At 49.6% G+C, this 15,073-nt stretch overlaps 1 protein-coding gene across 1 annotated transcript in view; it reads right to left on the bottom strand.

Moving 5' to 3' along the window:
* Window positions 1-11,506: 11,506 nt before the first annotated feature.
* SENP1 (SUMO specific peptidase 1) overlaps window positions 11,507-15,073 on the bottom strand; it is a 55,236-nt gene continuing 51,669 nt past the window's right edge. Inside the window, 2 exon segments of the mRNA XM_028531749.2 lie at window positions 11,507-13,547; window positions 14,583-14,678. Coding sequence (XP_028387550.1) covers window positions 13,485-13,547; window positions 14,583-14,678 — 159 coding nt within the window. The 3' untranslated portion in view covers window positions 11,507-13,484.

Here is a 15,073-nt window from a genome sequence, read left to right as displayed (position 1 = left end):
GAATTTCTGCCCAATAGTAGGAAGAGAGTTCCTACTGTTCTAGCAAGGGAGGGAGATGCCTGGGAGGCTGAACTCTCCTTGGCTGAGTGGCCAACAGGCCAGGAGACAAGTGATGCTTGCCCGAGGCAGATGCTGGGCTTAAAGGAAAGGCCAGTGTTCTGTATTTCCCTCCCTGGACCTCGGTTTCCCCATCTGCACAGTGATGGGGCGGGACTAGGTGAGAACTGAGGTCTCTTCCAGCTGTAACATTCTTGAATTCTGGAATTCCCGGAGGCAGGACTCCAGGCCCCAGGGTCTGGCTGAGAGAACAGAGACGCAGCTGTTGGGCCAGCTTGGTAGAACAGTGGAGCTTATTGAGCTCGAGGTTCCCTGAAACAGAAACAGCCAAACAGTGCGGCAGAGAAGATAAATTCATCTGTGGGTCTGCTGAGAGTAGCTTTAAAAAAATGCAGTGCTTGAGGGCTGTCCAGGGAGAGCCCATTTTCACCGCGTCAGCTGCGACAGTGAGTCCAAATGATAGGAGCAGCACGCCAGGCCACACTCACTCAGCCCCGGCCAGGAGGAAGCCGGGGAGCTTGGAGACAGCAGCCCCCACTGACACCGCAGGGACAAGAAGCCCTACCTGGTCGTGCTCCCTAATGTGGGTTCCACTTCTCCTGGAAGTCTGGTGGGGTTGTGTTTGTAATTAGCAAAGGGAATCCTTTTAGACTTTTGCCTTGAATGAAACTTAAACCATAGTTGTTCATATAACCCCAAGGTGTGCATTTCAGCAACACGGAGACCCCCTCGCAAACCCGCGAGGCCAGAGTCAGACTGAGGAGGCCTGCTGCCTCCTCGCCGGGTGTCTCTGGGCCGGACTGGAGTCCAAGAGGTGGACAAGACACCATCCTAACGCTTCTGGTGGTCTCTCCAGGATGCTCCCTCCACCGTGAGCTCAGGCAATGACTGTCATTGGTGTGGTCACGATTTTCAGTGCACTTTGACACCTGTGGTCCCATTTGACCTTCATTGCAATCCACAGATGTAGACAGTCAGATGAGTACTATGTGCATCTCTGAGAGGAGAACGTGGAGGTTCAGAGAGGGTAAGCCTAAGGTCCCTCGGGAAGCAATGAATGGCCTGGGGCTTGAACCTCAGCCCTTTGGCCCCCGGCCCCACACCCTTTGCCTATCGCACACTACCATCCATCTGCTGCCGTTTTTGAGGCCGGGGAGGGTTGATTTTTCCGGAGCAGGAAGATGCCTGAGGTGGAACAATAGGTGACTGCTCAGCAGACACCTGGGCACCTGAGAAAGGTGCTGCACGAGTGGGGCCCAGGTCAGCAGGAGGAGCAAAGCCTGTCTGGGATCCGCCTCGTGCGCTCCCTTGAGAGAAAAAGCGGGGCAAGGAAGCAAGGCCACAGAAATGGAGGCTCCCGCACAGCTGTAAGTCACACTCTTCCCAGGCTTAGGAGAGGCAACGATGACTCCCTGTCCGCAGGAAGGAGCGGAGCCCAGATCCAGGAGGGTCAAGGCACAAAGTGTGAGAAGAATGGAGTCCGGAGTGTCCGCATGGGGACTAGGAAAGGGGGTGGGGCGTCCCTGATTCCCCGCTCCCTAGGGGAGCTGACCCCAGAACACCTGCGGGCTGGGCTACCTTCCTGTGTTCTATGCTCCCTTCTAGACTTCAGTCTGAGGACAAGAGAGCTGGAATTAAGTTCAAGGGCACCCATTAATAATCCAGCCGGCATGATTCCCCATCCCAGTCCTCTTGATCCCACAGAGGCTGAAGGGGGCGTTAGGATGAATTATGGGGAGAATAGAAGAGCTGGTATCCAAAAGTAGTTGGGGGAATTCTGAGCCCTAACAGCAAATTGATAAGAATTTACAAAAATATTAATACAACAGCAAATAAGTCTCTGATTCTCTGTCTCAAAAGAAGTAAAACATGGTTGATTATTTGGGGAGCAGCTAGCATATAGCCCCTCTACTCTGATCCCCCCGATGTAGTCCCTCCTGCCCACTGGATCTCCCTAGCAGTCCTGCGCCGGCCCCTGAGCCACCCCCCTTCAGGGACCCCACGGTGTGATGGGAGCTGCCTGGCGTCTGGGTGAACAGAGGGTGGGAGGGCCCGAAGAGCCACTGCATGTGGTTGGAGCAGTCCAAGGTCTCTGAGGATGGAGATGGATGGTGGAGGACCCTGGGGTGGAGAATTCCTTGCAGAAGTCAGAGCAGCAAACAAAGGGGCCTTTGAGCCAGGCCTCGGTGGAAGCTCTGAAGAGCCGGAGCCCTTGGCCCAGCCTCCTCACTGCCCTCATACCCCCAAGGACTGGCTTGGACGGACTGCTGGCTCTGACCACTTCTCCCAGAAGGGGATTCCTTAGGCAGCCTTGTGCCCCAAATTCTCCAGTGTGGTGCCCAATTCATCTGAAATGTCACCAGAGAGGAAGTCACCTCCTCGATGTCCTCTCATTCCTTGTCTTGTAAAAGTAAAGACTTTGGAGTCAGACAGACCTCCATTCAGTGTTAGTTTCTACCACTTACTGGTCGAGTGATCCTAAGCAACTGACAATCTCCCTGAGCCTCAGTTTCCTCATCTGTAAAATGGGGCTAATGATATTATTCACTTCATCAGCAGTTACACAATGCCTGGCACATAGTAAACACTCAGTAGACTCTAGTATCATGGTTAATATTCCTAATATCCACCCCATCCTCCATGGTCCTTCTCTTTGACCCTTGCTGGGCTTGAACCTCCAGGCTGACCCCAGTCTGACCATATCCCAGCAAATGGGTCCATCAGGTGAGAGAACCTCAGAGGACTCTGAGCCCGGCTCTTCATGGAGGCAATGGGGTGTAAAGTTCCCCAACCTGGGGGTATACTGGTGGGGGTCACGTGGGAGAACTTTAGACACCAGGTACACCAGGTGTAGGGGAGGTTGATGCTGACCTTAGAGGATTCAGTGGACTTACAAGGGCCATGTCTGCATCACTCACAGAGCATTGGGCTCCTTCGGAGTTTGGAATATTTAAGCAGTTCACTGGTTCTTAAGTTTTGAGGGAGTTGAAGGGACCTATGAGGAGCTGGCTAAACTTATGAAATCTCTTTTCAGCAAAATATAGAATTCTACATGCTTTGCATATAACCTCAGGAGGTTCATCTATGGACCTCAGGTTTAACCCTGTCCATCCCACAGGTCAGACACTGAAACCCAGAGGCACTAAATGACTTGTTTGAGGACCCGCAGTTTGCAGGCAGCAGAGCCGTGACTTACTTGAACCCAGACTTTAACAGTCACCTCTCTTCCTTCACTGGAAGGGAGTGCCTCCACCCTGTTCTTTGGCTGAGATCGTGCCCCCCCAACCCCACCCCCAGCCCAGGCCCTGGCAGGCTTTGCAAGCTCACAGTGGGCTGCCTTGCTGGGGCCCCGAGGAGGTTGTTCAAAGGTTAATTCAGGTGTGTGCAGTGTTAGGTAAAAGAGATTGAGAAAGTCAAAGCCAGAGCCCAAGTTAAGATTCCAGAGCCTCTACACATGAAGGGTTAACAGCTGAGTGTGGCTTTGTGCGGGTGTGCTGGAGAGCAAGGGTGCATGTGCAAAGGTGCACGTCTCTCACTGGTGTTGGTGCTACAGGACCAAGCGTGCAGGCCAGCCTGGCAGAGAGGTGCCACAGTGTCCTGGTATGAATGGGCCTCTGTCTTCAAGGCTGTGTGAGCTTCTGTGTGCATAAGGTCCCATTAACTCGCCCTTGGCCACATGTGGAAAGGGGAGGAGACACCCAGAGAAGCCCAAACCACTGAGTCCTTCTGATTTGAGAATGAAGTAGAACACACAGAAGAAAGGAGTTATATGGACCCAACCTCACACATGAATAGAGTACACACACCCCCCTCTGATGCCCTGCGTTCACCTTCTCTTGTCAGCCTATGGTCAACCTCCCGTTTCTCATCTGGGTACTTTGGGGGAAGAACCTTCAGCTAATTTCCTAGAACAGATTCTGGAGATTGGACTCTGTTTTCTCCTGAGGCTGTTCCAGTTTTATACTATGTGTGTCTATGAGTCTGGGTGCGGCTTCTCTTCCCCGCCTCACCTGCAGCTCCTGCAGAGCACGCTGAGGCCTCCAGCCAGGCCAGCAGGCCTCCTCCCACCATTATGCCTGCAATGGGCAAGCTTGGCTCAAGTCCTGTCCTGAGCCCCATGTTTCCACTCCCTGTTTTAGTCCCCTCTGGGTCCCTGTTGCCCTTGGCTGTGGTTTGTTTAATGGAGCAACTCCTGTCTGGGAGCAATCCAGAGCTCAAGACACAGGGAGACACTTGTCCAAACTTGCTATTTTTTCACCAAAGGAGCCAAACCACAGTGATGGGCTCAGTGGCCTGGCTGGGCACCTTCCTCATCCCTCCAACCACTAACTTGGTCCCCATTCCCCTGGTTGGCCCTGATTACCAGTGGCCTCTGGTTCAGGACTTCTAGTTAGTTACCCACTGGGAGACCCATCATTTGGAGTCTGGCCCCCAATGTAAGGGAAGAAGCAAAATCTGGGATCTGAGGAAGTAGCTGGGGCTAAGAGAGACACCCTGGGCACCAAAGCATTGGCCCACCAAACCGGCGATCATGCCACATTCATCCCTCTCCCCACACCCAGTGCCTGACACAGAGCAGGTCCTAAAAGAACATGTGAGTGAATGGTTAAATGGATGGATGGATGAGTAAATGGGTAAATGGTGGATAGATAGATAAACGAAGACTCTTAGATCCAAGGAGACATTCTGATAAAAACCTAATCTGGTTCCTTGGTCCAAACATGGGAAAGAAGAAAGGAGAGACCCAAGTCTAGAAGGTACAGCCATCTTATCCCTGAATCTGAAGGAAGTATCTCAGCCCAGACCTTTTATAGCATGTCATTGAGACTCCCCTGGAGGTCTGGTTGGATGAAACTGGCCATTTCTCCATCCTCATGCCTATTCCTCAGGTCCCTTCTTGTAGAAGCTTATTTGCCCACTAGAACAGGGGCTCTGCAGCCGGGCAGAGGGGCACTGAGGGTGGAAAGAGATGAGCCTCAGGCTGACGGGGGTGCCACGGATCAGGCCCCTGGAGACAGAACCATTTACGCTGGAGCCAAGTGCTGTGTGCTTGGACCAGAAGATGGAGGGCATTTCCAGCACCTAACACAGGGGGGTGGCAAGTGCTAGGTGCTTAGTATTTATTGAATGAATGAAGAATACATTCCATGTCCTCTTTTCTCAAAATCCTTTTCTAAGGCGTATATAGATTCTCAAGAGCTCTGGACTGCCAAGGACCTTCCTCTGGGGGTAGAGTGAGTCGGGGTCAGCATCCCTGCCGAGGGAAGAAGGGACGATGTATGCGTCTGCACCCCACTCCCCACAGCCTCCCTTCCTCACCCTCGTCCTCCTTCTTCAGGCCTACCACCCAAGGGGAGGGAATAACACAAAGCTGTGCGTGTAACTGATGGTCTCAAGCTCCAGCAAAGTCCCCCTCACCCCACTGACTGTCTAGGGCATGGGATGATGTGTGGCGCTGGGGGGTTTTGTGTGTGGAGGCCGTTCTTCTGGAGCAGAGGGAGAGAGCTCGGTAATACAATAGGAAGCTCCACACCGCCAGGTCTGGACAGAACTATGGGGTTCAGAAATCCCATTTAGGAGTCCTGTCCCCCAGGCCAAACCCAATAGACACTTTCTGGTGCTGAGACCCTCATGGGTTGAAATGCTCAGGGCTCCCCAGGGGCCCTGCCGCTGAGAAGTGCTCCTGAAGTTTGACCACTGTTCCCCGCACAGTCTGCCTTGGGAGAGTCCCAGAGGGAGCCTTCCGTTAAAGCTCGTCCATGAACAAAGCTGACTTAGACCAGGAAAGCCTGCGTTTGGGGGCCCGAAGGGTTTGCTTCTCCTCTGAGTCGAGTTCATTTCCTAAGCAGACACAGAACTGTTGGCTCAGAGCAGGCAAGGAAGGTCATTGAGAGCCCGGGAAAAACAATTAAGAGTAATTACCATCAAAGGCCCTCAGTGAGGGTGGGGAAGGCTGTCTGTTTAAGAGGAAGCTGAAAGTGGCAGGCTGATTTGGGGGAAGAAATCTGAGAGTGAAGGTGGGAGGCTTGAGACTGTGTGTCTTTCTTTTCCAGTAAGAGAGAAGGCCCCCTCCCCTCTGGCAGGAACTGGGTTGCACCTCCCCAGGGGCTCTGGGCATGGAGGTGGGAGGGGGAGCAGGAGGGCACAGGGCTGTGCATTCCTGAGATTCTCAAAGCAGCCGGGATGGAACGGCAAAGGGAGCTGCATCCTGAGGGGACAGAGCCTGAGACCTAGAAGGGAAAAGCTACAATGGAACCCTGCAGGGCACCAGAGCGGCCTTCACTCGTCCCTACACCCACACACCCTCGATTCCTGAGTCTCCCTGCTCCCCATCCTCCCAATCCGTAGCCCTTCCCCTTTCCGTGTTAGAACCAGAGGCCTCAAAGGAAGTTTTGTTAATGTGGGCAGCCTGGGCCTGGGGAGGAGAGTGGGAGGCCACAAGAAAAGGACAGCAGGAGGGAAGGGTTGTCAGGGGAGTGGTGAAGGGAGTTCCTGATACCCCTTTCTGGAGAAGCCGAGAGGAAATGAACCCAAAGGCAGAGGGACTCTGAGCTTCCCCTTGACCTTCTGAACTAAGGTGAAGAAACAGCTAAGGTCCTCAATCCTGCTCAGGAGAGAAAAGATGGAGGATTGGACTTTGTGAATTAACAAAGATTCTCTTCTCTGGTTTCACACTGGTTGAGCTGCATGATGTCAAGGTTAGACACCTGCCTTGCTGACGTGAAAAATGCTGGCTGTGTCAAGCACCAGGACACAGGGCTTTTAAAGGCTTTGGAGACATATGCTCTTGGCGTGAAGTCCCCATTTCTGTCACTGACAATCAGTGAGACTTTGAGCAAGTTATTCGATCTCTGTGCTACCTGTTTTTTCATCTGAGAAACAGGGATAACAATACATGTGTGAGGGTTATGTACATGATGTATACATAAAGTGCATGGTGCCTAAGGCTGGGGCCAGGGCCTCAAACAATGCTTACTCTTATTATTAAACTTATTGGGAGGAGACTCTTACTGCTAGGTGGATGATGAATTTGATGCCAGAGACCCTGGGGGAGGAAACCCTGAAAACCAGACATGAGGAAAGGAGGATGAGAAAAGGTGGGGGCTATCAAAGTGGAAGGGACGCACAGCTCAGAGCCGCTGAATAACAGCTATTCACTCACTCCCGAAGTTCTCCCACGATCCTAGGTGCCTGGGATGCAGCATGAACAGAACAGACATTTTAGTGAGAGACAGACACATCAAATGAGTAAATCATACAGTCAGGTAGTAAATGCTACGGATTAAAAATGAAGATAAGAGAGCTAGGGAGTGCAAGAATTGGGGTGTGGGGATGGTATTCCGCTGGAGCCCGGAGGAAATGAGGGACTGAGTAAGGAGGGTATCCAGGGAAAAGCCCTGCAGACCCAGGAAGCAGCGAGTAGAAGGGCGGTGAGGTGGAAGCAAGCCTGGTTTGTTAGACAAACACCTAAGAAGGCCTGGGTGGCCGAGACCAGGGAGCCTGGGCATGGTGGTAAGGGACGGTGTTGGAGAGGTGGTGGGAGAAGGGGTGGGGATGGGGTGGGGGTGGAGGGGTGCAGGGCGACCGTGCAGGGCCTCTTAGGCCATTGTAGGCAGAGAAAATTGACCAGTGAAGCACTGATGGGAAATGGGGCACAGGCACACAAGGAAGCAAAACGTATTTTTCCAGGGGTCTACAACACAAGTTCCTTAAGGAACACAAACCCCACCCACCCCAACTGCCTTTGTATCTTCCATAGTACCTAAGGCCAGACAAGGCACTCGGGGAGCAGCTGGGGACAGGGGCTGCCTCTGCCTCAGACTCACAGCCGGGCCGGGTCTCCACTGGGAGAGCGTTTTCTCCCCGTCCGTCTGCTAGCAGACAGACGTGCAGACGCAGGGTGGCTTGAAGCTTTCCCTCCTCACTCCAACCACTTTCAAATGGCTGGAACATCTCAACCATGCCTAGACAAATGTTAGGACTCAAGGATGTCCTGGATACTACAGGGGACTCTTCTAACACAGATAAAACCATTTCACCAGCTTAGTTGGGAGACTTTTCAGAAGTTGTGCTTTCTTATGACTTATTCTTTGGAGTGTGAGCTTTACAGGTGGAGCAGAGGGAGCGTTTCTTTGAGTGGGATTGTAAGAAGGCGTGCAGGACAGGGGCAAGGAGACAAGGGCTGCTGTGAGCGGGGTGGGTGCAGTCTTGACTGGCGTGTTTGGCTCAGGAGGGCTCCCTGGCCAGCTCCACAGACAGACCCAGTTTTAAAAAGCGCCAGAGAGCCACAGATTTGCATGTTATTTGCGTTCAGGATTCAATTCCAGGTATGTGGAATGAAATGAATGAATGAACAGTATTCAGACTCCTGGTTAAGGGGTGGACTCAGGAATCCAGACCACACTGAGGGTCCAATCACTGGTTCAGCTTGGATCAGGAGACACAGACACAGGCAGGGACAGAACAAACAGTCAAAGAGACAGAGAGACAGTCTTAGAGAGACAAACACCATCGAGTCTTTTTACCCGGGAGTTTCCAGTCAAAGCAAGAAAGCAAAATCCACAGAATTTATTTTAAATAAATCACCTTTAAAAAACAAGGGAGTCACACACACACACACACTGGCAGATAAAGCCAACATCATCCCTAGCTCGTCTCCACCTCTGCTTCTCCATCACCCTCACCCAGCTTCTCAGTGGACCAGGTGCCTGAGTCTGCCTTCTCGAGAACATACACTGTTTGGTGTCTTCCTGGCCTCCCAAAGACTACAAGGTCCTTGAGGCTTTTATTACCTTGGTCAAACCATCTCTTCATTCCACCCTTCAGGGTCCCTAAGGTCGGTATTTAAACGCATGTTTATTAACATGCTTAAACCTAATGTAACGGGCTCCCCCAAAGTATAAGGCAAATGTCCTCCAGGAACTTAGCTCTAGCTAATAGACTCGGTCCAGGCAGCCTATACAACAGTCCACTTAAAGGACAAGGCAGACAGAAAGGGACCCACAGTCTCAACGTGTAAGTGATGTACAGTATCACTGGAAATTAAAAAAGATGGGGAACACTGTACATAATAGGAATACATGTGGTTAGGAAGAGATACTTCATTAGCCCTTTGGGATAGAGGCTGGGACCTCCAACTGGCATGCTGAAAGGCTGGACAAGGGGTTTTTGCTAGGGGCAGAGTGGGGCATTAGGTTTGGGGCCTGAGATGAACTGTTGGGGCCCACAAAGGAGGTACCACCTCACTGCAGGCTGCAAGAGTGGCCCTTCTTCCCCCAAGCCCCACAGTACTGTCTTTCTAAATAAATGTTGAGTTTCCCTCAACTCCTCCCTGGAAGGCCAGAGAGACTGCTTACACTCCTGGCTTGGGAAGGAAGCACCAGGTCATTGACCTGCCCTCAGTGGCAACGTGTCTTGGCCCATTCCTGGTGTAAAAGGCAGATTACAGTACAAGTGCCACGTGGCGTTACATTACTTTCAGATTATAAGAGCCGAGGATGTCCACATAAGAGATGTTAAGTTGCTGTGATCAAGGGAGGCTTTGAAGAGATGGGACTGGGGTGCGTGTTCCCTGTGGGTGTTTGTGAAAGGAAGAGAAGAGTGATTAATTGAATGAGGGCGCCCAGCAGAATGAAGGCTGTGCTCCTCGGGCACGCGCCTCTCCCTCCGAGCCTGCGGAGGGCGAAGGACCATCTTCAGAAGCCAAGCAGTGGAGGCTACTCCTCAGCTGAGAATCAAGTCAGTAGCTATGATCGGTCCCATTAGGGTAAGACTGACCTGGGCCTTAACTGTAAGACCAAGCTGATGATAACATTGACCCTAAACTTTGAGCATCTGCCTTGACTGATTTCTATTCTAAGTAGCATGGTGGCCCTCACCAACATTTCAGAATCTTAGACTTTGACAAGACCCTAGACATCTGACCCAAACTCTCACAGCTGGGATCATCCCCACCCTATCCCTAACAGGCCAGAGAGGCAGCTCACATTATTTTCTCAAGGTTTATCTTCTAGCTCAAAGTACCCTAGTTTCTCTTTCCTAACCCCCAGGGAATGCATATGCAAGCTCTTCCTTATCTTGGTGGTTGACTAGCACAACCCCATCTTTATGTCCTTCCCCGCCTCCAAGGCTGGGTGGGAATGGTGGTTACAGGCTCTTACGAGACCTGATGCTAGGATTCAGCACAGGTGAAATAAGGCCCTGGACTGTATGGAACGGGGCTGGGCCTTACTTATCTCTTCCAAAATTTCAGGATGAATTTGAAGCTCCTGACAGATTGTTCTAGGGAAACATGGCAACTGTGTCATGAGCTCAGCATGTACCCTGTTTGAGTCAACAACAGGGCCTCACAGCCCTTCACTTCCTTTTCCAACTCTCTTGGGTATGTGACGTCACCGGGTGAGAGTACCAGATGCCACTTCACCTTGGCCCATCCAGGGGAAGCCAGGGAGAAGACAAGGCCTGGTGCCAGTCATCTCTCTCAATCTGGCAAGAGGTGTTTGAGAGCTGAAGGGAGAGCAGAGGACCAGAGGCTGAGACATTAAAAATGTTGGGACTCTTACACGAACCCTCTCCCTCTCTACCCACTAGAGCCTTTTATGGGCATGTAAAACCAGGTGGTGATGGACAGGCTATGGGGTGGGGTTGCTGGAAGTGGTCTCTCAAATAATGTTTCTACCCCAAGGTCACTAAAACTGGGGGCTAATATTGCTAGGGACAGTGTGATTATAGGGGCTAAAGAGAGAAGTTGCTATTACAGAGAAATATGAAACTCTTCATATATAGAAAAGCCAATTTATAGTCCCCAGGCTTGAGGAGGAGAAAGCACTTATGTTCTACCCTAAACAGGACTCCCAGGACCAACAGCGGGTCCCAGATGACAAACGGGGTGGAGCTAACCCCTGTGCCTCAGACCACGTTCTTTGCAACGGGCAGGAGGGGTCTGACTTGCCCTGTACAGGGCTCAGGAGTGACTGCTGGGCTATGTTTTCCGGTGAAGGCTCTGTATCTGGCATGTAGGGCATCTCATCCCTCAAGTACTCATTTTTTAGGGTAGGTGACTATGAGCACAGGGGAGAGAGTAAAATAGGTAAGAAGGAAAGCAATAGGCTTATTTACTTTAAAGCAGCCTCAACAAGATACTGGAAACATGCCCTTGGCCATGGAATACAGGAATGTCTTCTCCCTCCGCCCCGGCCTCCGTCATCAAAGCCCACCCTTAAATGAAGGCAAAACTAAATGTCCAGGTGCTGGTCCTGCCCTTATCGGCTGGCCCTCTAGAAAGAATGGCTCACTCTAACAAAGCGTGCCTGGGCCCCTCGGAGCCACCTAGGCTACCACCTAGGTCTCAGCGTGGCTTGCTCCCACCATGAAGAGCCGCCTCAGGGTCGCTGACTCCTGCCTGGGTAAAAACGGCATGGATCAGACAGGCTCAACAACTCCTTATGTATTTTTCAAAGTGCTTTTGTTGCATGTTTCATTTTCTGCTATACATGGCAATAATATTTGTTGCTTTGGTCTGTACAAAAAGTCTGTGAGGGAGGTAAAACAGATGTTATCTAAACAAACAAACAATAAATACAGAAAACTATCTGGGCCTGAGTCCCTCAGACAACACCGAGAGCCTGAACAACTCAGGTCTTTTGATTCATAGTCCAAATCTATACCATATTAGCATCTTTCAAGCTGTCACTTAAATACATTAAATACCGGGAGTGAATGTTCAGGATGAGGCTGAATATCATTGCTTTTTAAAAGAGAATCTGAAAGGTCCCAGCAACTCATATATAGGAAGCTATTTATTTCCTATAGAAAACACCAAAAAAAATAAAATAAAATAAAATAAAATTTAAAAACAGAAAGAAAACAAACAGAAGGTGGTGCCCCCCAAGGCAGGCAGTTATGAACAGGGCAGGACATCTAGTTGCTGGAGTGGCAACAGGAACATCGTTAACAATGGAATATTAAAAAAAATAGTTTTCTTTTCAAACTGTAACCTGTGGTAAAACATAGAAAAATGTACTAAACGGCCTGGTATAAAACAGAGTAAAATTTTCAAATGAGCCCAGGGAGAAAGCACAATGCTGAAGAGATGGGGTACAAGGGAAGAGAAAAGATTTCATACAAAACTACCTATTACAATACAGAAAAAAGTATAAAATGTTCCTACTCTGGAACTTAAGTACAAAAATGACACTGGCATTGGATCATTTCACTATCTAGCCTGAGGAACACTCAGAGGGTGGGGGAGATGCTTAAAAAGAACAAAAGGAGTAGCGGTTTTTTAATCTCAAGTTGATCAGTCCAAATTCCACCCGTTTTCCAGTTGAAGATCTCACCTGCCTCTGTGACCTTTATCCCTAAGCCAAAGTTCACCCAGGTCCCAAAATATTCCGTTAGGAAGTCCCAACACCCTGCACACAGGGGCTGGGATCTGTGCGTGCTGGAGCTAAATTTGGAAAATGAAAATAAATCTACAGGCTGAAATGGTGAACACATTCAGCCTTAAAAAAAAATCCCTGTGAAATATATATATATATTAAATTCTCTGTGGTTAGAAACATATTTAAACTAACTAGCCACAGACCAAACTAGACTTGCATTCATCCAATGCTGGAATTTTATGCTAAAGACTGAGGTCCTTCTTCTTGGTCAGAAGTAGGCGGCAGTGAAAGTGGTGCCTTGTTGCTCCACTAAACCGCTCCCTGGGTGGGTCTTCCCCGTATCATGTGTTGTGAGCACATGCAAACCCCTGCTTTTAAGGAAAGGACTGCCTGGGACTTTGGGGTCCACCCAGGACTTATATGTTGTGCCTCAGGATGGAAGGAAGCTACAGATGATAAAACAGCCTTTTCTAGCAGACAGATTTCACCAAGGGGCATATAAATAGGAAAAGTCCTAGAGGAGGGACTTATGCACATGCCCCAAAGTCCGGTTTACAGTCACTTTCCTGATAGAACACCTTGAAAATTGTGTGTGTGTGTATGTGTGCGTGTGTATGCTGGTGGTTTTTATCCCTAACTTTTTTGCCCATGCCCTTTTGCAACCTCTTAGTAAGGCCTAACAACAAGAGTTTTATATGAAACCAAGAGTCTTTCCAAGCTTCTCTCAGCCCCCTTAATTGGGGACTGAGTGAGGCTGGTGCCCTTTGAAAACAAGATGGCAGAACTGAAGAAGTGAAAAGCAGTCTCTCTCTTCAGCTTAGGGATGTCCTTCACCCCTTTCACAGCACCGAAGTTTCTTGCAAAAATAGTATCTGAGATACAAAAGGAAAGGCAGATGTGCTTGTGAATGCATCTCGCCAGGGCCTGGTCCAGGATCAAGGGCTTTACAAGAACAGAGGGTTGGGAGCAGCTGTTTCCACCGTCTCTGGCTGCAGACAACAAAGAGCAGGTCCCCTACAATGTCAATGTCTGCTGAGACAGTCTTCACAAGAGCTTCCGGTGGAGGATCTCCCAGACCATCCGCTTCCGGAAGTATGGCATGTGTTGCTGTAGGGACACAGAGACACCCTTAATTTTCTTTTCTTTTTTCTTTTTAAAAAAGGTTTTTATTTATTTTTTTAGAGAGGGGAAGGGAGGGAGAAAGAGAGGGAGAGAAACATCAATGTGTGGTTGCCTCTCATGCGCCCTGCACTGGGGACCTGGCCCACAACCCAGTCATGTGCCCTGACTGGGAATCGAACCAGCGACCCTTTGGTTTGCAGGGAGGCACTCGTTCCACTGAGCTACACCAGCCAGGGCATAATTTTCATTTCTTTTGTCCAGACCCAATATTCCTTTCCCCATACTCCTTTCCTCCTTGAGGTTTTCAATTAAAATAGTCTCAGTTGCATTTCTGGTCTTTCAAATTTCTCATTCCTGATTACATGTGATATTTTTTCCTTTCCATTGCTTTTTTCTATTGCCATCTCTACTGCTCTTTTCCACTGTTGTGGCCTTAGAAGTTTTATTGGGCATTGCCAGGCATCCCCAGGCTATACCAAAATGTCTCCAAGAATTTTGAGAATGATGTCTATCAAGTCCTCTACACTGAAACTGTAAGATGATGCAAGATCTGAGGCCTGAAATCTACAAGTCACTTTTTAGAGGAAGAGTTATGGAAACTACAAGAGTTAGTTCCACTAAAGGGCTATGGTGGAAAAATCCAATAAAGCCATTACATTCAAACAGAAGTAAAGAATTAGTTAAGGCTACCAAACCTGACTGCTAACCAAATAAAGGGAAACTGAAGAAAACAGCTCTGGTTCCAGTTCTCTGTTTCTCACAGGGTGTGATGGGCAGAGAAGAAGGCTCTGCTACTGACCAGAATTCCTAGACTTTAACATGTGATATATGGGAACCCAGAACATGACCTATTATCATCTTTCTTCTTCTTGTGATGTGGCAGGCGGAAACCATTAGTGTTATAAGCTATAGGACAAAGCAGAGCTCCCTAAACAGAGCCAAGTGGAGAGAAAAACCCCTATTGGACACCTGAAGACAGGGTAGACACAGAGCCCCCTCCCTCCTGAAGCCTCAGCCCACCTGTGTGAAGTTGATTGGTCTGTCTTTGGTAATGCAGTCAGCGTATTTGCAGGCGAACATCCCACAATCACTTCCATTCATCTGCTGTGGAATTTCCTGAAAGACCAAAAACAATGAAAAGATGACACCTTCCCAAGATTCCTTCCTTCTTATTAGATTATAAATAAGAACCAAAGGATATAGATTTTACAGGTTTCTCTGAATTTTGAAGAAATGCCCCTTGTTTCCCACTCAGAACAACATAGGCTCAGAGAAAAAATATAGCTTCTCAGATTATGCCTGTGTCCTTCACCTTAACTGCACAGGCAACTATCTTAGATTTCCACAGCACCTAAGGGTGTAAAAGCTGCTCCCTCCCACAAAAGCCAAGCAATCAGCAAACATGTCCCGCAGGAGTGAAATGCTTAGCGAAACAGGTGGGCATTTAGAAAACTAGCTTTACATAAGAAACACACAACCAGTTTTCCCACAGCTTACTCTATCTTCCCCAA

The sequence above is a fragment of the Phyllostomus discolor genome, chromosome 2 (genome assembly GCF_004126475.2).
Source record: "Phyllostomus discolor isolate MPI-MPIP mPhyDis1 chromosome 2, mPhyDis1.pri.v3, whole genome shotgun sequence".
Lineage (NCBI taxonomy): Eukaryota > Metazoa > Chordata > Mammalia > Chiroptera > Phyllostomidae > Phyllostomus > Phyllostomus discolor.
This window is presented reverse-complemented; position numbering and strand designations above follow the sequence as displayed.